This window comes from Parasteatoda tepidariorum, chromosome 11 (genome assembly GCF_982258835.1).
Source record: "Parasteatoda tepidariorum strain Cologne lab strain chromosome 11, Ptep-v5.0, whole genome shotgun sequence".
Lineage (NCBI taxonomy): Eukaryota > Metazoa > Arthropoda > Arachnida > Araneae > Theridiidae > Parasteatoda > Parasteatoda tepidariorum.
Genome location: NC_141765.1, coordinates 1,980,162 through 2,004,558, shown reverse-complemented (window position 1 = coordinate 2,004,558; position 24,397 = coordinate 1,980,162). Strand labels below are relative to the sequence as shown.

General features: G+C 29.4%; 1 protein-coding gene across 4 annotated transcripts in view; it reads right to left on the bottom strand.

The window, feature by feature from the left end:
- mahj (LisH and WD40 domain-containing protein mahjong) overlaps positions 1–24,397 on the bottom strand; it is a 161,543-nt gene that overhangs the window by 81,535 nt on the left and 55,611 nt on the right. For all 4 annotated transcript variants that reach the window (XM_087154784.1, XM_087154786.1, XM_087154785.1 and 1 more), the window contains 4 exons: positions 22,722–22,919; positions 20,916–21,205; positions 13,952–14,051; positions 13,687–13,842 (listed from right to left, as the gene is read on the bottom strand). In XM_087154784.1, the coding sequence (XP_087010910.1) occupies positions 13,687–13,842; positions 13,952–14,051; positions 20,916–21,205; positions 22,722–22,919 (744 nt within the window). The remainder of the gene's footprint in view (positions 1–13,686; positions 13,843–13,951; positions 14,052–20,915; positions 21,206–22,721; positions 22,920–24,397) is intronic.

Sequence of the window (24,397 nt, the reverse complement as noted above, 5' to 3'; positions counted from 1 at the left end):
AGAGAAAATTCCCTTTCATTTGCTGAAAACAAACATTTTGAATTTTAAGAGCAGCTGAGAGTAAAGACTTTGTTTGTTCTTCATAGTAGTGTTATAAAAGTATTAATGTCAAAAAAACTGGGTTAGACCTTGCTTATAAGTGAAGGAGTTTTTAAGCATAAAAATTTTCTTTTGAAATTAATAACCAGTGGCTTGATAAGTTTTGTGGTTGCATATTTTGAATAATATTTAAGAATAGAAGATAATGGGAAACACAGGTGAAGGAAAAGTCATGTCTCTTTCCCCCTCTTGTTACATTTTCAGTTGTTTACTTGTATGCTGGTTTGGAAGACTATACTTTCAAGTTTAAGTTAACCTAGCAACAGCTAGTCAGATGAAAAAATTCCACTTTCACAACAGTGTTTTCTTGCCAAAATTCATCTCCCACTTAGACAATGGAAGGTAACTACTTTTACGAGCTATGAATGAGAAACACTTCATTGCAATTTGTAAACACGATCCTAGGAGGGAGCAGAGTTGTAGATCGGTAGTTATTTTTGGCATAGTTATGTATATTTTGGCTTACTTTCTTGTAACGCATTGAAAAATTAAAATATATAATGGTTTCAAACATTTTTTCTAAATATATTAACATTTACTCAAAAATAAAAAGCATCCATTTTTAAATTATTCAAGTCTTTTCTTTTCTTTTTTTTTTTTAAGAATGTGCATTTTATTGTTTCTAAAGGATTATAAAGAAACTGTTACAAAAGAAACACCTTTCTTTAATAATTAGAGCATTGTTTGTTGTTTATCCTTGGTTTAAAATTATAAACACATTTACTCTGAAAGATTAAGTTTAAAAGTAAAGCTTTAACAACTGTTTAAAATGAGATGTGGACAAAACAGTGAACGTCATTTTTTTTTTAACATTTAGAAAGTTTATTTAACTTATCCGTTTAGAAAGCGAGACTAAATGCAAATTTTTATTATATACACTTTGTTTATTTGATGTGTTTTTGCATATTCTTACAAAATTTGAAAGAAATATTCTAAGAGACAAAAATTATACTTAAGTCATTAATCTTTGCCCAGAAGCATAAAGTGCCTAAAATTGTGACGCATGTCGCAGAACAAATGAAGTCCTGCCGAGCAATTTGTGTCTTGAATGAGTGACAGCATTTTCCTGCGAACCCTCCTCCCCCGCCTACCTGCCTCTGGTAGTCTTGCAAAACAATCCCCAAGCCTAATCTTAATCTTATATTCTTCTGCAGACCATAATGACCTGAAGGTTTAAAAGCTTCCCCTCATAATCTTGCAGAACATTTCCTCCCATCTCATTCATCACCCCCACTTTCCCCTCTAGCATAGAATAGATAAGGATAGGACACTTTCCCATTGGCTTTTGTAACTATGAGAATGTCCAAACTTGAGAAGTTTGACATTCTTGACATCTGCGAACTTGAAACACCTGCTAATACAAACTTCAGTAAAATGTCTGCACGTGAGCCTGATAGAGTTGCTTGCGTTGAATGTAATGCGCACATTATTTTGAAAAATTTAAAAAATCATTACAACAGACCAGCGAATGCTTGTGTTTGCAAATGGTGCACCATCTGGGCACCCTTCGAAAGAATTTTAAGGCAACCCTTATTTTAATGCACGGACCTTCATATCATAGGCATTTTATTAATAATTCATCATCATTGTCATTGACAAAATTTTTTTACTTCAAAAATGATTGAAAAAGTAACAAATCAAGAATGTTTGCCTTGGTTTAAAAAAAATTTTGTGTATCTGTGTATGATCCTGTATTTTAATAAATGAAACTATAGTATTTTAATGCAAAGTTGACTTTTTTTCACTGTGAAATGCTTGCAGAACATTCATATAAATTAATTTGTTTAACATTAGTATAAATAAATTAAATACTGCTTATGGGAATATTTGTATTAGATAAATTTTCAAATATTGTTTTTAGGATAAAATTTGTTAAGTTTAATGATAGTTATTTAATTACTTTTAATAAGCAGGGCTGGTGCGTAAAAATATTTTATACACACAACGTATTTAATATTCATGTAACTATAATATTTAGTTGTCATACTTGCATTCCATTATTAAAATATTATTCAGTTTTTTTAAATTTTCTTAATAAAAGTTATGGGTGAGTAGGAAAAGGTTATGCAGCTAATACTTGTCAGATTATGTGTAGATGACAAATACTGCATACATAATTCTAATTAATTTTTTATTTACTTTTTCTCCAATAGAAAATGAACTTGTCATTTCTCATTTTAACCCGGGAAGACTCGCGACGGGCCTCTCGGGCCCGGTCATTACAAAACTATACTGCAGAAAATCACCCCTTCAACGAAAATGGACCGGATTCACGGTAGCTACGTTGAAGGTCACCTACACACTGACCACACGCATTTCAGGAATGTACGACCCCCCCCTTTTCTGAGAAAATTCCGATTCGGGCTTCTGAGGCCCGATGCGAGCGCTCGCGATTGTCATTTCAGATTCTGAATGTGAAGGGAGAGGCTGTAAAATGTATCGCTCTTTAACCTATAAGGAAGAAATGAAGCGTTTGGAAACCTTATTAGCTGAAGTTTCAACTGATGAGGAATCTATTAATGAGGATGATGAAGAAACTGTTGACACGCAACAATATAGTGATCATCAGTCAAGTTCAGAAGAAGATTTAGATTCATCTAGTGATTTTGATATTACCGAATCCGTTGGGTACTATATTGGCAAAGATAAAGTAACTAAATGAAATAAAAATGAACCAAGACGAAACGTGAGAACTCCAGCTCACAATATCGTTACAAAATTGCCTGGAAATGTTGGTGTTGCAAGAAACGTATCCTGCCCTATCGAGTCATGGAAGTTGCTTATCGACGAAATAATAACGAGTATTGTGGAATGCACAAACATTTATATACAATCAATTGCAGGCAATTTCCAAAGAAAAAGAGATGCTCGTGAGACAAATATGACGGAAATAAGAGCATTTATTGGCCTTCTATATTTAGCGGGAATTCACAAATCCTCACATGTAAATGTCCGTGATATTTGGAATACCGATGGCACAGGGCTTGAAATTTTTCATCGGACTATGTCATATAATCGCTTTTTATTCCTAATGAGATGCATAAGATTCAATGATATTACTGATCGTTCTTCAAGAAGAGCACAGGATAAATTGGCTCCCATACGATCTATTTTTGAAAAATTTGTTGCAAACTGCCAACATGTGTACAGTCTCGGGGAGTTTGTCACTATAGATGAAAAGTTAGAACCCTTTAGAGGTAAATGTTCCCTTCGTCAGTATATTCCAAGTAAACCTGCCAAGTATGGAATTAAAATATTCGCTTTGGTTGTTTCTAGGACATTTTATACTTGGAATCTTGAAATTTATGCAGGGGCTCAACCAGAAGGTCCATATAAAGTAGAAAATACTCCCGATAAAATTGTCAGGAGGTTATTGGAACCGATTTACAACTCTGGACGCAATCTCGCAGTTGACAATTGGTATACTAGTTATTCATTAGCAAAAGATCTCCTTCAAAAGAAAATTACATTTGAAGGAACTGTCAGAAAAAATAAAAGAGAACTACCAGAAGAATTCATTTCTGGGAAGAAACGAGAAGTGTATTCCTCTTTATTTGGATTTCAGTAGAATGCGACTCTGGTATCCTACGTACCGAAAAAAAATAAATGTGTGGTACTTTTGTCTACCATGCACAATAATGGTGCAATTGATGTTTCAACTGCAGAAGCCAGAAATAATAACATTTTACAATCTGACGAAGGGAGCTGTAGATGTAGTTGATGAAATGTCAGCTACTTATTCCACTGCAAGAATTAGTAATAGATGGCCGATGACAGTATTTTTCAGTATTTTGAAATCACCACTGCTCCAATACAAAAAAAGGAGTTTATTTTTGAAAGATCTGGCGTTAGAGCTTCTGAAGGAGCATGTAGAAAAAAGAAGTTTGCAGCCGACGCTTCCACGCTAATTGCGTGAAAAAATAGATAGCGGCCGCAATGAAAATTATGAAGCACCACCGGCTAAAAAACAAAAATGTTCAAGAAAAAGGTGTCATATCTGCCCCAGCAAAATTGACAGAAAATCGCAAATTTCTTGTACTAAATGTTCAAAAAATGTATGCGGAGAGCATAGCAGTGTCATTTGCAGAATATGCCAGTAATATGTAAGTTTTGTTACAATTATAGTAAATGTAATAAACATTATTTAATTGGAAAAATAGTTCATAATTTTTTAATTGTTCAAAATTTAATATTAATTGCATGTATAGCTTAAAAAAAGTTTTTCAAAATTTTATTGTAAATATATCATTAAACTTTTTTAAACTTGCTGTTTTAAAAAATATTTTATTTCTTATTTACCCATATATAATTCTAAGTTGAAAACACAAATCTTTTATGCTCAGCGAATTGATTTTACCGTTTTCTTAAGCAAAAATCCGCTCCGGGCCTAAGAAGCCCGTCGCGCGCTCTCGTGTGACGATAAGTAGCGCGAGTTCTCCCGGGTTAATAAAAATGCACTTGTCTATTTGCCTAAAAATTTCTATACCCCTTTAAAAAATAAATGAAAATAATAGAAACTCAAAATTTAATTCTCGAGCATATGATATCTTTAAAATTTCAATAATGGTACGTATTTTTATGCTAAATCAGATTTGCCAACCTCACCAAAATAAAAAGCAGGGCATTTTTTTTATCGCAACCGCGGCATAGCGCAAGAGATATAAATTTCATTATGAATAGTATATTGAGACAAATTTGATAACTTATAGGTGCCAATCAAAATTTTCTCATTATTATTCATATTTCATAAAATAATAATCATAAAAAATATTCATAAAATAATAATCATTCACAAAAATTATGCATAAAATTATTTCTCAATGTTTATTTGTTCTTTCAATTTGTGTTTCATTGTATTTTCAATGTACAATTCAATCTGCAACATAAATTTATTTAATATGAATTACAACACATAACTCATTAATAAAACATAATTTAGCATCAATATTCAGAGCCCTTTATTGTTTAAGAGAATTAAAAGTGCAAGATTTTGTCTTTTACAAAAATGTATCAGAAAATTTTAGTTCAAAACAAACTCTCATGCTTGACTTTATAGTCAATAAGTTCTCCAAATGTTCACTTGATAACTGAGAGCGAAACTGGGTTTGCGTCTTTGTAACAAGACTAAAAACCCGTTCGCAGCTTGCATTGCTATGTGGCAACGTGAAAAGTGAAAGGATAAATTTACGTAATAAATATATTTTTTGTTTGAGCAATTGGCCACTTTTGCCCACTTAACATCCATTCTACTTTCAGCATGTACATCAATGGGCAAATCTTCTAGCTGAAGAGAAAAGAACTGAATCTCCAGTTCATCAAAGAGAGCATCTGAATTTTCAAAATTTAAAATCTTTGAGAAGACAGGAAATCTGTTACAGAAAAATCTTATACAGTAGAGAACCCATTATCCGGGATGCTCGGGACCATCGCTATCCCGGATATCTGAATTTCCCGGTTTTCTGGATCGACCAAAAAGTGTCGTTAATCGATGTTTTATCGAACCCGAAGTACAAGGAAAAAGTGTAATGCATAAAGTAAGAGAAAAAATAAAGGTACTCCTAACTTTAAAAAGAAAAAAAAATGGTAGAAATATAACATTTAAAGGAACAAAAAAATTTGCAAGTTCAGACAAGAAAATCAAGTTTAAAAAATACAAAATTCTCATATTTATTTTTTAAAAATAATTACAATTCCTAAATTAAATAATATAAACAAAACCAATGATTAAATAATGCAATATATTTCATACCTAATTATACGGGGGAAACGATAAAATAAAAGGAAAACTTATTAATCTAAATAAAAACACTTGAAAATTATCGAACCGAAACGATAGTTAAAAAAGGCACTAGCATAAATATTAAAACCCGAAACAAGGTAAGATCAACGGAATTAAAAAAAAAAATAAAAAAAACTAATGATAAAATTTATGAATTAAAAGAATTAATTTAGTGCGAAATTTATCGCGAAAAGAAAAAAAATCAAACGTAGTGGAATCAGAAAAACAGAACTGCAATCTGCTTCATAAAATAATCCTATGTTTAAAATAATAAACAATTCTCCTTTTATTTTATTTTTTTGTTGATAAAAACAAGATTTTTAATTACAGCAGATGTGATTCCACACCAAGAAAAACTTGTAATTGATACCGCACTTCCAAAGAATAAGAATTTATTCAAAAGAAAAAGATTTTCCTTTTATTAGTCGATGTCAAATAAATATATTTTTCTCTTTTCTTTTTCTGTTCACTGATATGCATGCAATGCATTTTCTCCACCCCCCTCGTAAATCAAGCAGAAAACGAAATCAGCATGCCACACCCTTGAGTTTGATTGACGGCCTAAAGGAAAAAATAAAACATTCCTCCCTTCCCTGCCTTCAAGGTCACGGAGGAAATGACGTTTCTCTGGGTAAACGGGGGAAAAAATCTTCCCCTTCCTTACATTTTCCTCTACTCAACTTCAAGGATGAGTCCAATTTCCGCTTTTTTTCGTTCTAGTTTAAAATCGTTCTAGTTTAAAATGGCGGGAAATTCGAGCAAAATTTTTCCCAGTTATCTGGATACCGGATAAATGGTTCTCTACTGTATTAGAAAATGAAGCATTTTCAATCTCATTCAAATTTAACACTTCAGCATTTATAAGTATGTCATCTTTGAATGGAAATTTACGATCATATAATCACAAACTGTTGTGAAATGATTCCTAACTGATTGGAAAAGTTCGTTTTTTCTCTCTAACTTTAAAGTCACAACATTTTAACTGCTGAAGGAGTGACAAAGTGAATCATAAAATTTTTTAAAGTTGACTATAAAAGATCGTGAAGTGCATGTATCTGAGGAGAACTTGACTGAAGTTGGACATTGGGTTCTTCAAATATAGGTAAACAATGTGCTTAGAAATAGCAATAAGACTTATACAAATCTAATAAAAACATGAATATTCTTTCCTCTCTGGATAAAACACTCTTAGATAGTGTATCATTGAAGTCTTTGCTTAATTTAAACTTCTTTAAGTTGGATGAGTTTAACTCACAGTTATTGGTTCTCTTTTTAGCACCAGTAGCTACTAAAACTTTTGAGGTACCAGCCTCAGAATTATCCTTTTTTGGAAATTCGGAATCTTTTAATGCACTGCATTTTCCGTGCTCAGTTTTCAGTTCTTCTTTGAAGAAGGATAGCAGTGGCTCCCATTGCTCTAGTAGTTTATTTAAAGATCAGCCTAGAGAGAGCCATTTGGTTGACACATGTTTAAACAATTTCCTAACTTCAGTGTCATGCAATTTTTGAAATTGTTTCAACTTCTCTTTTCTTTTAGAGTTTTTGTCTAAAAAAAAAGAAAATGTCAATTATATACTCCTCTATGGATAAAGGGAGCACAGTTGCCCTTTTTCCGCAGGAAGGTTGAGCAAGGGCAGCCAATGACACATAAATTAGGAATTTTAGTTTTTAATATCCCAGCAACCCCTGATTTCTTACCAATCATCAGCCCCTAAAGCTAGGCAATTGTTGACATCAATATTACATTCACTCAGAGCAGTCAATATCAGATTTGCTATATTGACTCCAGTGCCTTCTGATGATAACACTGGTGAACACAATAGTGAAGTCTCTACGCGCAATAACTCTTCATTATAATAGGTAACACAAATAGGATAATTTGCAGTCAGTTTTGTTACTGCCATCCGTAGCTATTAAAAAGGGACTTCTCCTAAGTATCTCAACAATACTTTCCTTATCTGATTTTGCCATCTCTTTCACTATTACTGAAGTTTTAATACTCGCACATCCATATTTTCGTGCAATTTCACTATCAGGAAACATCCATCTAAATAACGGTCCAGCATGATCAGAGGCATTGATGGCGATGTTTTGCTCAATGAGATACGATGTAAATAATGCTTCGGCACAGATAACACTTTGGTCGTTGTTAACTTTAAGATCAATTTTTTTGTTACTCAAAAGAATATTTGAGTTACATTGATGTTTATCTGTTTGAATATGTTTCAAAATATCACCTTTCCCACAATGCAAAATCGAGAAGTCACATGCACACGTTGAACAAAGCGCATAACTTTCACCTTTTCTTGAGGATTGAATGAATGGAAATTGTTCTATGTAGCTCTTACTAAACGTTGTTCGTTTGTTTGCCGACATTCTCTTAATAAACAATATCAATTAAAAAACTAATTACTTGAGAAATGCGCGGTGTTAAATTATAAACACAAAGAATTGCTATGCGATTCGAGTAGAAGTTAAAGTATTTTTTCTCCGATAAGACACGTCACGCGTCGCACCCAGACATTACCTATTATAAATGTGAGGTATTTTTAAATTTTCAATTCATAACGAATTGAACTCTGAAGCTGAGAATCTCTTGCAAAATGTAGCAGAGTTGCACACGAGAGGGCAAAACTCCTTCCCACTGCACAGTGGGCCAGAAGACCATGATCTTTAGCCAAAAGTCAAAATTAAGTTTTCAACTAAAATATGTGTAGGCAGTTTTAATATCGCCCAAATTAAGTATTCATAATCATTCCAAACATTATAATTTACTTTTTGGACCGACAAGAGTACAATGTAGTGAAAAATATGTTAAAAATATTTTTTCTAAATTTAACTTTTAAATTTATATTTCAGAAATATATAGGGGAATTTCACCTTACTGTTGCATTTTTATGAGTAATTAGTCTAAAATTATAGTACAATTTTTCAATTTGTTGGATTAGTTAATACTCTTGACAAACTTATAGTTTATATCTTATCATTTGACATTTTACAATGTTCCACAAGGTAATAAGCTAAACTTTTATTTGTTGCCTTCTTTGCCGTTTCTTCTTCTGAAAAAACCTGCCCCATTTTGCCCCTATTGCAGAGGTGAGCTGAATATACCGAAAAACAAAAATTATGTTTTTTTTCTTCATGTTTTCGCGTTATTTTGTAATTAGTTCGCGTTATTTTGTAATATTACTTCAGAAAAATTATTTGCTTTTCATTTTTAATATAAAATTACGAAAATTATTATATTTTCACTGCTATATTTAATTATTTAAACGTACTATATTATTTTATTTTTTGCTCGCCATATTTCAGCTGCCATTGTTTTTTTTTTCATGGAAATTTTAGTGTAATTCAAAATTTCAACTATAAATTCAATTTACCTGCACATAAAAAACTCCAAATTTTGAAACAAATCTTATAGAAATACAAACTTTGGCCACGAAACCTTGGATGCTGGCCCACTGTGCACTGAATCTAGCTCAGAATACGCACATGCAGATCTGCAAGTGTTTCATCAAACATGTAAAACGAATGGTGTTTTCATAACCGACGGCACCCCAATATAAACTGGGGCTGAATTAATTGTGAAAACATTGAATAGTACACTGCCATTTTGCAGAATTCATGGCAAAAATAAACATGGTAAAGAAAGAATCTCATTTTGGAAAAGGGAAAATAAAGCACTTTTTAAAAACACCCTATAAAAAAAGCACCTTTAAGGGCTTTTAAAAAAACGAAAATAAGCACCTTTAAACTCTTTTTAAAAATGCTACGCACCCTGTGTGATGATCTCAATAGCAATATTTCAAGGAAACTTTGAAAATAAAATATGTTTCTCAGAGAACTTACAGCACGGGGCAGAAAAAAATTCCTTTCTAAGTAGTTCCATAGTTTATCACATAGTTTAAGGCATTTTGAGAAGTGGTGAATTTTCATTGAGAAAAAATTTGCTGTTTCAAGTCACACACACATCAAAAATAATTCCACAGATGTTCTCTCATCATTCCATAAATGTACGCACAATATTTTTTCAGAATAAATAAATTATATTAATGTTTTTTTCTTCTTCTTTTAAATCCTTGTGCATAAAATTTCAGATAAAAATTTTTTTTTTACATTTCTTTCCTTTTGAGCAAGGTAGATTCAGACTTTGAAAGGTTAACTTAGTTGTTCTTTTATATATATGGTTATTTAAAATGAATTTGAATAGCTTTTATCTGAGAAATTTTTCTGTCTAAAAATGGATAAGTGTTAGAAATTGAAATGAATCAAGTCTTCCCCCCACAGTATTTACTAAAAAGGAATAATAATAAGATTTTAAATCCTTCCATTAAATATCTTTTTAACAAGCTCAAAAACAATCAGCATTTGAAAAAGAAAGTTAGATTCAGTTTTCTTTCGGTTTTTTATTCCAGTCTGACCAAAAAAAATTTTCTTTTGCGCATAAAATAAGAGAAAGAGAATTTTGTGAGAATAAAGCAAATTATTTATTGCCTTTCATTAATACAGAACTCGATGAGACAGCTTTCTGATCTTATGCCTTATTAAATGTAGTAACAAACTTTATGCTGTTCTTGATTTGAGTTTTTCAGTGGTATCTTTGAGTCAAATTTCAAGAAACTCAATTCAATGAACAAGATCAAAGATTCCACTTATTTTCTAAATTTTACTTATGAAAGTTAGATTATAAGGGTGAAAATTCAAGGGTAAGTTTACTTTATTTATATAAAATCAAATACTACAATGAAAATTTACATTATAATTTAAAATATTATGCAAAAATTTTAAATTTAAAACATACAAAATTTCACAAATTTTTATAGTCTGATTAGTTTTATAAAAAAAACTTTAATCATAAAAATTTTGCATTTATGATTTAGGAGCAAGAGAGAATTCAGTCATTTACAGTACGGAAGAAAAAAAAATTGGAAAGCAAAGCCTTAGAGGTTTAAACCCTCTACTAGTTGAGTTTTTTAAACATTGATGTGCCTTGGTCATCAAAACTTTCGGGAAATAAATTTATAACAAAAGAATCAAACATATTTTACTGTCAAGAAAAAAAATCTTAAAAATCATAAAAAGTGGCAGTTAAATAACTGAAAAAATGTAATCACATATGCAAGTATTTTTTCCCAATAAATTCTACACAGCTCCCCGTAGATTCACAAATTAAGTTTTTACTCTGATTTTTAAACACAAAATAATTGACTTATAGTGTCTTTATAATGTAATTTATTTGATACATTAGTGCCTTTTTCTATTTTAGTGTATTTTTAATCCCAGAAGAGTTGACACTATATTAGTTTTTATTTTTGGATTTTGTTATTCTTATGTATGTTCTCTTTAAAATTTTTGCCATCAATTTTTTTTTAATCAGAAAAAAGTATATTCAGTTTAGATTTATTTATTTTTTTTGTCTCTGAAATTAGTTCTTTTTTTGATCACAAGATGCTGAATACATTTTTATTCTTAGTTTACTTGGATCTTAAAAGAGGCTCATTTTAACTACAAAAGTCTCATGATGTTTAGTTTTTTAGCGACAAAATTAAATAAAATATTTATATATGAAATTTTACAAAAAATATTTAGTATGGAAAGCAAAGTTTTTTCACAAAGAAATAATGGGAATTTTCATAAAATTCTAAACACAGTAAACTACTAATAAAAAGAAAAGATTCTGGATTTAAAAAACAAAAAAAAACTTGCATATAAAGTAATTTTAAGAAATAGATCTCAAATGAAAATAGGTAATTAAATAATAGCACAGCTACCAAAAAGACAACGAAAAGCTTATGAGCACCTAAAATTAGCCAAATAATCAAAATAACAAATATCTATCAGCCAAGTCAAAGATTCTAATTTAGTCAAAGCTCAAATTCACACTTCTTTTCCAACAAAAGGGTCAAATAAAAAAAGGAGATTGAAGAAATGACAGTCAAGCAAGTTCCGGGGAAGGAAAATGCTGGTACAACTGCTGATTCATTACGAGAGAGTTTTTTGAAACGCACATATGCTGTGCCAGCCGTAAGCGAAGGATTAAAAAGATCAGACTAATCCCGATTTGAATATCAATACAAAATTCAACTCATTATTTTAAATGGAACTAAAATGAAAATGTAAGATGGCTAACTGCTAATAAAAAAGAAATAAATTATTCTGCTGGTCACGTGGCTGTTTTTTTACACAGAAAAAGGGGTTTTCTGACGTAATTTCTGACAGTGTAAGCAAACGTGAAAAAAAAAACTTTGTTCAAAAGCGGTACTCTGAAAAATAAGGCAGTAGGAATGTTTGCCAAACTATAGTGTACGTTTTATTTAGAATAAAGTTCAATTTCAAACTTAAAAGAAAATTTTATAAAACTAAAAATACAAATTATCAAAAAGCAGTCTTTGAACTAATGCAGATGCAATAAAACTTGTATTAAATAGGGATGAGAGTAGTCAGAAAATAAAAAAGAGGAAATCCAAAAATTAATATATATATATATATATATATATAGAGAGAGAGAGAGAGAGAGAGAAAATATGAATCCCTATATGAGGCTTTTAAATAAAGTGAACTCTATATCGAATTTAAAAAATGCGAAAATACAAATCATGATGCGTAATTTTTAGATTGCGTAAATACGAATCACGATGCATAATTTTTTAATCACGGGAATACGAATCCCAATGTCTAATTTTTAAAGCACATATAAAACCGATGTTTGATATTACAACCACAAAAACGAATGAAGCCATTGGATTTTAAGCTCGCATGAATACAAATCGCTACATAAGGTTTTAAAAGCGTGTAAATACAAATCACGATATTGGATTTTTAATTCTCATAAATAAGAATCGCAATGTACGATATTTAAATTGCCTGAATAAGAATCGCAACGTTAAACTTTTAAATCAGGTAAATACGAAAATCGATGTTTGATAATAAAATCGCGATTTTAAAAAATGAATAAATATGAAACGCCATATTGGATTTTTAAATCTCGTAAATAAGAATCACAATGCGCAACTTTTAAATCAGGTAAATATGAAAATCGATGATTGATATTAAAATCGCATTAATAAGAATCGAGATATTTGTGGAGCCTGGACATGGGATTTCTGAAGGGCTTGTTTGTATTGTTTTTGTTTAGACATAAAAAATAGAAATTTACAAGATTAATTGAATAAGCAAATAAATATTTTCTCAAAAAATCCATCTCAATTTTTTTTCTCGTTTGCTTTCACGCCAGAAAACAGGAAGCAGCGACGTCTGAATTACGAAAATACGAGCTATCCAGCGGGCGGATAAAAATACAGAAAATCTTTTCTGTGCATAAAAGCGGAGAAAATAGTTACAATAAGTAAAAATGCAAAAGGGTTATCAGCTAGGAATTTTCTGTTTATCTTTGAAAATCGTAAATAAATATAATTACTTTATTTCAACAACTGATTTTTTTTAAAAAAGCGGGATACTTAAAAAAAACGAAACTTTTAGAGAACTGGAATTTTGATAAAAAGGCTGAAACTAGAGAGACAAAAGCAAAAAAAAGCAGAAAAATCTCATCCCTGTAGAAAGGTCAACCAGTTTTATCCCAAGGAAATGATTTTTAGAAACTTGAGAGTGAGGAATGAGGATTTCAATACTTTTGCTCCGAGGAAAATTAAATTCCTCATAAAATATTTTAACTTGTGCAAAAAAAAAAAATTTAGTGGAAATTAGAGAGAAAAATGGACAAATCTGAAAGGAAAAAAAATGGAAATCCACAAATCCGAGGAAGAAAAAAGAAAGAAAAAAACAATAATATCAACCAAAAGAATACATACCTTGCATGCTAATGCTCGAATAGCATCAGCATCAGTAAGAGGTGTTTTTGTTGAGAGCAAATTAATCAAAGTCATTATACCATTTTTAATGCGAACATTTTCACACAACTTAGATAAAAGCTCTTCCACCTTTTTGGTACGCCTCTCTGTTTCATTCTGTAAAACATTTATAATGACTTGACAAATCAAAATTTATAAAATAATATATATTATTAAATATATTATTATATATTATTTATTAAACCAGTTGAGTCAAAGATACTACCTCAATTTTTGTGCATACACAGTTTATAATTGTTTGCAGGGCAGATTTTTGTATTTCTGCAACAGGTAATAGTTCCCCTTCAGCGGCAGCAAGAAGAACACTGTTAAGAAAGAAAAAAACTTTTAGTGGAAAAATTGAGTTTACATATTATGGAACATTTAGATAACGATAACAGATATATTAAGTGATCAAATGTAATTAGAGATAGAAAAATAGTTTTTCATCGTTGCATTGAAGACACAATCTGTTGAACGAATAACAAGAGAAAACTTTCAGTGGCTTAGAACTACATGATTAAATACAGGAAAGCAGAATTTTTTTAAATACGTTCATCATTTGCTCTCTCGAGCATGAGAAGTCTTGCAGTCAGACATAACAAAGAAATATCTCCAGGGGAGAAGAGCGTCTTGAAACTATAAGAATTACGGGTCTCCTGGAGGGCAGAGCAGTTCCATAGATGCCCGCCATTCATATGGGCCCTATTTCCACTGAGTACAGTTAGGAGAGTAAGAAAGACCAACACGGTGCAAGTGCGCCTGTAAGTGATCGTGCCCCGTCACCAATCAGAAAGAAGAAACACTGATAGCCTTAGGGAGATCTTTCGGAAGACAGGATGCCAGAAGGCTCTCCCAAGGTTTTCCAGAAACTTGCTCTCTGTTGGAAGAAACCTGGAGACTTCAAAGCTTCAGTTTCACAATTTGTTTAACATTTCTCAAATTTGTGGGCGACACAGGGGGCTCCAATAGAGATGCCTCTTTGGCAAGGGAAAGCAGAATTATATATTCCCAGTGTATAAGTCATCTTTATAAGCCCAAAAAGTTCATAAAAATCAGGACGCTGGTAATAAAGCCTGACATACACTGGTAATAAAGCCTGACAAGACATTGATGCAGTATAAACAATGAGGTAGAAATTAATTACTCTAAGTCTATTTTAAGTAGAATGTCATATTATCAAAATCACAAAATTCATCATTTTGTTTGTTTCAAAGAACAATGGTATGTTTCTTTCTCTGAAGTAAAGATAGTAGAAGAGAACTTGAGAGATAGATAAGATATGCTAATTTGTTTTCTATTGTTTTTTTCTATTTTTGCCTGAGTATTGGGTTATGTTCAGGGTTGCCTTTCTATAAAAACAATACTGAACATATTTTTTATGAATTTAATATGTAACAAAAAGTCTCTGTATATGAAAAAAGTTTTAATACTTTTTTTAAAAGTTTTAATACTTGCTTATACAAAGAGGATTTTCTTTGTTACCAATATCATATAGTTTCCAACTTTGGTACTTTCTACCAACACAAAATCTCAATCAAAAAACTTTCTGCAGCAATTTATTGAATCTTGTTTAAGCTTTTACACCCCAACCAAATTTTTACACTGAATATTTTAAAAACTTTTTAAATTTTATAAGACTTCATATTGATTATTCTACATACAAGCATATATTTCTTTAAATTTAGTAGTTTTTAGCAGATATAAAACTAGTTATTGACTTACTTTGTTTTACCACATACTTGGCTTTCGCTGTATATCTAAAATCGAAGATACTGTTCATTTTTTATTATAATGTAATATTTATTATAATACAATAAAATTTTCTGCATTAGTGTATATTATGTACATCAGGTTCCCACTTTTATCTTTGAGTTAAATTTAAGACCTTCGTATTGCCAATTCCTGCTTTTTTAGGGACCTATTTTCGAAAGTATATGGAACACTTTCTCAAAATATAAAACAGTTTTTTCCTATATTTTAAACAAAAAACTAGAACTAAAGTAACCTTTAATAAATAAATGTAGCAATAAAGGAAACAAAGGAAATAAAAATAGAAATATGACCACCGAAGCCAACGTCTTCAGGGGCTCCAGAAGTCATAAAACAAAACGTTTTCTATTGAGGGGGAGGCAAATGCCTAAAGTGACACCCTCAGTACCCCGAAGGTTTTGCATAGAAGTCCAGGAAAAAACATGAAATACAAAGAACCAATTTAGAAAAGAAACTCAAACAAATTCATCAGAAAATAAAAACTCACTTTAACCAGGTCAAACATCGATTTCATAAGCACACTGAATGAAAAGGAAACACTAAAACTAAAGAAAACATTGCCCTCTATTACATTGCGCAGATTGAGAAAAAAGAATTCAAGAAAGAGATATGTAACAAATTAATAGAATGCTCAACTGGGGCTGCTCAGTTAAGACTTGATTTGCACCTTGTTAAAAGAAGAAAATATAAAAATCTAAAATTCTTCAATCATTTTCTTAATTAAAAAATTAACTTTACAAAAATTAAAAGGAAAATCATTATTACTCAAATTATTTAAAAAATTATTCACAGCTTCCCGAAAACTTTCAACGTTATTGTAAATATTTTTAATCCTAACCAATTGCGAAAAAACCAAATTTTTAAAAATTTTATTACACAAATTAGTATTAAAGTTACAGAAAAAAATAACTTTAAATTTAAAAGCTTTTCTTTTATCAAAAACACCAATTTTAATAAAATTGTCAACAATATCATTTTTAAAATCTAAATATTCAACATTAAAACAATTCTCATTAGCTTTCTTCAAAATAAAATCTTTAGGATAAATACTATAAATAAAATAATAATTATCACAATTAAACAAAATTAAATCATCTATATATCTAAAAGCATTAAATTCATTATGCTCAAGAAATTTAGCTTCAAAAAAATGCAGAAAAATATTAGCAAAGGCACCAGAAAAGGAATTACCTTGTGGAATTCCAATAATTTGTTTATAAAAATCCAAACCATTAAAAAGAACATTCTCAAAAAGATTAAACCAACATAAATCCAACCAATTAGACTTATCAATTTTCTCAATACCTATCAAAAATACCTTCACAAATCTCAATAATCTTTTCATGTGGTATACTTGTATACAAATTTTCGAAATCAAAAGTATTAATGCTGGAAATATCATTATTAATATAATCCAAAACTTCAACATTACTATTTATAACAATATTTTTCTCTTTTTTAATTTTAAGCAAAATAATTTTCAGAAAACTAAAAAACCTTTTACTAATATCAGAATTGTAACAATTAGTGCCACATGCTATAAATCTAAATTTAATCGGATTTTTAAGAAATTTGACAATAGGAAATAAATAGGGAAATGTAATCCTATTTAACCTAAACTTTAATTTTTTACTAAATGCAATAATTCTTTTTTCAATAACTTTTTTATCTTCTTTTAATTTTAAATAAGTATTATTTGCGCTATATTCTCCAACAGTCAATTTTTTGAAAAAATATTTACACATAATACAAAAATTATTTGAAGCTTTATCCACTACAGTAACAATGAATTTATCTTTAAGATTCTAAATTTTCCTAGATAATTCATAATCAATATAAGTACCACTAGGAAATGAACTAAACCTGGTATTAAATAAATTAAAATTAAACCTTTCAATAATTTTAGCCTTCCACTCTGAAAACCCCTCTACGGGCCAATGATATTTTCTGGAAATTTTTGCAATAAAAAAATCAAGATCATTTTTAATAGATAAAATAAAATCTTTTTTCATTTTAACCCTTGTCCTAAATTTTGAACCTTTGCTTAAAATATTGGTTAAATCTTTATCACCAACAATCTCCAAATTTCCCGTCTTAACCTGTCCATAATCATTATCAATATGTTGTGAAAAATCCTCTTCATTACAATAACAATCAAATTCACAAATACAATTTAGATTTCGACTTAAAAAATTATAATTACACACTTTCTTTCTAAGCGTAGAATAATATTTAAAAGCAGCAGAAACCTTAATTTGCTCTAAAGGAAAAAAATCAGAAAGACTATGAATAATCTGTGGTAACCTAGCAATTTAAAATTTTTTGTCAGGAGATTTAATCGTTTTTGAAGCTAAAATTTCTTGAGCATAATGAATTTAATGCTTTTAGATATATAGATGATTTGATTTTGTTTAATTGTGATAATTATAATTTTATTTATAGTATTTATCCTAAAGATTTGATTTTGAAGAAAACTAATGAGAATTGCTTTAATGTTGAATATTAGGTTTTAAAATTGATATTGTTGACAATTTTATTAAAATTGGTGTTTTTGATAAAAGAAAAGCTTTTAAATTTAAAGTTATTTTTTTCTGTAACTTTAATACTAATTTGTGTAACAAAATTTTCAAAAATTTGGTTTTTTCGCAATTGGTTAGGATTAAAAATATTTGCAATAATGTTGAAAGTTTTCGGGAAGCTGTGAATAATTTTTTAAATAATTTGAGTAATAATGATTTTCCTTTTAATTTTTGTAAAGTTAATTTTCTAATTAAGAAAATGATTGAAGAATTCTAGTTTTTTATATTTTCTTCTTTTAACAGGGCGCAAATCAAGTCTTATCTGAGCAGCCCCAGTTGAGCATTCTATTAATTTGTTACATATCTCTTTCTTGAATTCTTTTTTCTCAATCTGCGCAATGTAATGGTTGGTTTCTTTAGTTTTAGTGTTTCCTTTTCATTCAGTGTGCTTATGAAATCGATGTTTGATCTGGTTAAAGTGAGTTTTGAGTTATCATTTTCTGATGAATTTGTTTGAGTTTCTTTTCTAAATTGGTTCTTTGTATTTCATGTTTTTTCCTGGACTTCTATGCAAAACCTTCGGGGTACTGATGGTGTTACTTTAGGCATTTGCCTCCCCCTCAATAGAAAAGGTTTTGTTTTATGACTACTGGGGCCGGTACCCCCTGAAGACGTCGGCTTCAGTGGTCATATTTTTATTTCCTTCGTTTCCTTTATTGCTACATTTATCCTTTTTGTGAAATTTCTGCTGCTTTTACGCACATTTTTTTCATAGAAGTTTTAATAACTTAGATTTAAAAGTTTTGTTTTTGTTTTTTAGTACTTTAATAAATAAAATTTCTAAAATGAAAATATATAAACTACTTAATTAAAAAGTAATAGAAATATATCTGTCAATCATGAATGCATAAAGTCAACATTTCAATAATAAATAATATTAATTATAATCAATACATTTAAACAAACAAAATAAGATACAGAAATTTTAATCAAGTCTCCCTCAGTTGTTTTGTCTTGTTTGCAATAATTTGCTTCAGTCTTGCCTACTTCTAACTTCATCTTTTGATAAGCACTCAAAACTATTTGATTGATATATTGCATTTTATGTCCTCTTTCAATTCCGCCATGTTTCAAATTTAGGTCCTTTTCTAAATACCAAGAGCTCTGAACTCTTTAAAAATTCTTTTTCACCTCTGACAGACAAAAGATTGTTATTTTAAATTCTCTACTTAGGTTAACTTATTGTAAGAGAACTCCATAGCTTGTTCATGAGACAGAGTCATTATATTCTGTAAATCATTCTATAATTTCTTAAAGCCATCAATTTCTCTTATGTAGTTAAAAAGAAAGCAGGTTCTCCAGCAGGTTCAAAAACTGAAACTTTGATAGAATTTAGCAAAAGTTTTTACTTTGACAATATTATTTATAGCAGAATCTCATAACATTCAGTTTCTTTGATAAAGTTGAATCAGGTTAAACTTGAAAGTATTTTTTATTATCATATAACAGTCAAAAATGTTTGAGCTTAATTTTTTAGAATCCACATGACGGTAATTCCTAATGATGGCATAAGTGAAGAGCGATTTTTCAAGAATATTTTTTATCATTGCTACAGTAAAAATTTTACATTTATCTTCCAAGAATAAAACTTATTTTAAAGTTATAACCTTTGTAATTAGTAGGTGCTTTAATTCTCTATCTCACCCAAAACATAGTCTTACTTTTGAAGGTAAGGATGTCACGTTTCCATAATCTCAGATGTTTTTAAGTATGATATAATCTTAGACCACACATTTGAATAATAATTTTTTGACACACTCTACTTGGGATGATTTAATGGTAAATACATACAATTCTTAGGTAGCATGATCAGCAACAAATATGGCAGCCATTTCAGGTTTGATTAAGGCGAACATACGTATAGTAATTAACAAGATACGCGAAGTGACAAGGATTGCACAAGAAACATTATAAGCTATTGTGCATGATGATTAGGAGACTGAGAATGCAATTGGTTTTAAGTATTGCGACAATACCTTTACAAAATGGTTAAACAAAAATTTTCAGGATCGCCCAAATAAATGGCAGAATAGTAATTGCATGTTCTGACATTACATCTAACTAATGTACTTCTCATTTCCAAATTTCATTCTGCCCTATGACATTTGTGTCATTCATTTCCTTTTAAACTCAATACAAACATGTTGTTAAAATGCTGTATCAGAAAACAAATAAAAATTACACATAAATAATAATTACTTTTCAACATTTTTCATTTAATTTTGTTCCTTAAATTAGTCTTGTAAACTCAAACTTAAGTTGCATAAATAAAAGGTGTTCTTATAACTCAAAAATTCTCTTTGTATTTAAAAAGTTTCCTTGAACAAATAGTACAGTGCATAATATTCTATATAGAAGTCTATGGTACTTAGAAACCATACGAGAATTCAAATATAACTCAAAATAATAAATTACAAACCCAAGTCACAGGAATCAGTTGAACGAGCAAAACTGCACACCTTTAATTATTGAAATCACTCTAATTATTGAAATACTGAACAACCCAGATAAAGTTCAATTTGGTACAGTAAATACTTGTTTCCCCAATAGAAGACTTTCAATTGAGAAAAAAAAACTATGAAATTAATAAAAACTGAGATTACTTGCATACATTAAGTTGAAATTGACTACAAACCTAAGAAACGAAAATTCTTTGCACTCACTAAAAGCATCATATTTAAAATAAGCACTTTTAAAACATAAAAAAAAACAATTATAAAGTAACAGCTTTTCAAGGATTTTAAGAATCTTCAATGTATTTTATCAGTCACAAAAATTATCTTATGTATACTAAAATTTAAATTACATAAATTTTTAGATAAGTAAATAAATAATTACGTTATGCCAGTAGTAGCAACATATTCAGTAGTGTTAACTTTTTCGCAAAATGCTAGTTGAGTGGCACTGGAAAGAGAACAAACTTTCAGAACGTCTAAAGCATTTTTGACTGTCTCGGCACGTCCAGAATAACTGCTTGTTGAAAAGTAATCAGATGTTAATTCCAATAGAAAAGAAACACCATCAAATTGCAAAAATTCATCAACTGGTCGCCATGACACCATGGGACCTAAAAGTTCATGCCAATGTTCAATATAATTCTCGATGCTTTTGTAACTGAGATTCATTGCCTATAAAATAAAAAATTTAATTAAAAGGGAAATATCATGAACTAATTAACTCTTTGAGCATTTGATATTGAATTTTTGTCTAACAATCTCACTGCTTTGATCATATCAAACTGGTTTCTCCCTATAATTTTCAATAAGTAGACTTCAATTTGGTAAATTAAGCAGACAATTCTACACAATATGCTCAAATGCTTGAAGACTTCAAATCAAACAAGGAAATAAATTTCAAATTACAAATCACATTTTCAAGTCACAAATAGATTGAATATTGACAGCTCAAAAATACAATATTGCAGAAAGGATCAATAGATACTAATAACTTTCTGAATGTATCATTCATATTTTGCCTATATGTATCTTTAATAAGATAGTCCAATTTTATAATGAATATTTGGTTTTGTTTTAAGCAGTAATAAAAAAGAAAAGAGTGTATCTCAATTTCTGACTCTGGTAAAATTAAACAAATTAATGTTACAGATATAATAAATTATAAATATAAAAGCACTTATTTTATGTTCTTTAAATCATATCTTAGAGAATAAATGTGAAAAATCTTAATAACTTTTTAAAATTACACAAAATATTTTATTTCATTAAAACCATTTTTTTTTTCATTCACCATTTAATAAAGTGATCTGATTTTAATTAAGAGTTAAATATAAAAGTTTTCTAGAATATTCTAATAAAGCAAAATTGATCATCACAAGATGCTGTAAAAATGTGAGCTTGTATACTAATGAAATTTAATTAGGAAACCCTTGATTACTACCGATAAATTTAAATAATATAAACTCATATAAATTCACAAGCACCAATGTATTCCTTATAACATGTTCACTGAATTATCCAACACTTGAAGCTAAATTATCAATTTGATAATTTATCTTCAACTCCAAATAGCACTGGGAAATATATTTCGTAAAAAGTAAACTGTCGGAGGAAATATTAATTGCATCAGTGGAAATAAATAATTATATCGCAAAACATTGCCATAACGCGGTATATTACGACAAACCAAAGGCTAGTGAAATCGGCTGATGCACGTAATGTATGCTCAAATAAATTTGTTATTTATTCACATAGTAGACAATTACTGAATGTTTCTATCATCTTCAAAAGGTCTACACATTAGCTATATATGTCTCGCAAGTAAATCAACAATGTTATTTTTTATGTAAAATTAGTCAAGTGTGAAAATTCTCAAAGCAATTATGCTAATATCACATTTTACGTGATAATTTAAAACTTTGTATACTACTAAACTTGTTTAAAGAATGGGAAATCTCAGATGAAACTCTGAATGTCAAAAAATTTAGAGACTCATTAAAATGTTATCTATAAGCATATAACATAATTTTTTATAGTATACTTTTCACATTTAGCATAACTATTTATGATAGTATAATTGAGATATTTTATTTTCATATTATTACAAAAAAATTTTAAGTTGTGATTAATATTACGGGCAAGCATAAATGTATGGTACAAAGTAAAAAAGCTCTGTTATTTCACAAACCTTATGCTTGCTTAAGCGCGTTGACTGATTATCACTGTTACATGGTGAGGAAACATTTTCAATTTCTGATGCCAAATGAGCTTCAAAATAACGCTTTAAAGCAGCACAGACATGCCTTGTAGTTTGTCTGTTGGCAAACACTTGATCATCACTCAATGTTCTGGTATTTCGAGATGCAAATATATCAAGTGTTGACATCTAAATACATAAAAATACTTAAATAAGATAAATAGTGTTTAAAATTTAAAAAGTACAAAAATAAATTTCAAAAGATCCAGAAAAAAAGGAAAACATAAACAGATTTCAATAAAAAAGGAATTGATAAAACATGGTTTATCAAATCTTAAAGTTTATGTAATGAATGATCTATATTATGGATTAAAAATAGTATTAAAGGCCATTTTAAGAAAGGGAAAACTTTACAAAACAAGATTTCAAAAAGACCTTTGCTGTACAGTAGAGAACCAGTTGTCCAGAATACTAGAGAATATCGCTATTCCAAAGTTTCTCATTGTCAAAATACTTTGTTTATCGATATTTTACCAAATCCAAATTACAATGAAAAATAGCAACACATTTTCAAACAAGGAAAAAAAACGAAAAGCTTCTAAATTTAGAAGGGAAAAAAAAGATTGAATCATAGAAAAGATTTACAAATTTAGACAAGAAAAACAAGTTTAAAAAAAACACAAAATGCACATATTAATTCGTTGAACATTTCATCAACTTCTAACTGACAAAATTTTGATTTCTGATAAAGAAACAACTATTGAATTTCATGAACCGCTGTTATGAGTTTCATCAATAAATGACTTTTGTTCTATTCCAGCTATCAATTCTACACATTTATTAGATATAAAACGAATGTCTTTTTTCTTGCCTTTGCCGTCACTTTCTTCACCCTCATTCCATGCATCATAAATAGAGTTAACAAGAAATTCTAAACTTGAATACTCCTTCAAATTTTTATAAATTTCATTTGTTAAATTATCTCTAAATTTTCAATTAAATTAAAAGGAGGCGAAATCAACGGCTAAAGCAAAACATTTATTTTGTTCAAACCACTTTTTTTAAAACAGATGTCTGAGATGCCTTATCTAACAAGAATATGAAATTTAAACCTTCTAAAGAATAAACATTGTATACTAACAGCTGCTGTTCTAATACTTCTTTGTTTAATGATCTTTGTTTAAATAATATGTACGAGATGACAATGATTGTGAGGCATAGTTTTTCCGTGGAATTTGCCACCCACAATTTCAGTTATTATTTTTAATAGGAATCACATTAAGATAAAGTTTAGGATCATTTATATACTGACTGTTTAACTTTTTGAATTAATTGAGAGATGCTTCTAACTGCATTGCACTGCAAAATGCACAAAGAAAGATTGGACTTGAAATGCTGGTCTTGTACCAGGTAATGCAATATTGCTGAAATTATTTATTTGCAACATGCACAAAGGAAATGAATGTTACTAAATTTCAGTGTCCTTTAATAATGTCACAAACATTGAGTAGAACTTGTTGCCAGCAATGTGGAAGTCATTGTATAACTTAAAAGTGATGATAGTTGATTCAGAGTTGTCTGATGAATCCTTGGAACAGTAATGCTTATAACTCTAGTTATGCTTATATAAAATAACTTCTTAACTAGCAGTTCAATTAACTCAGTTA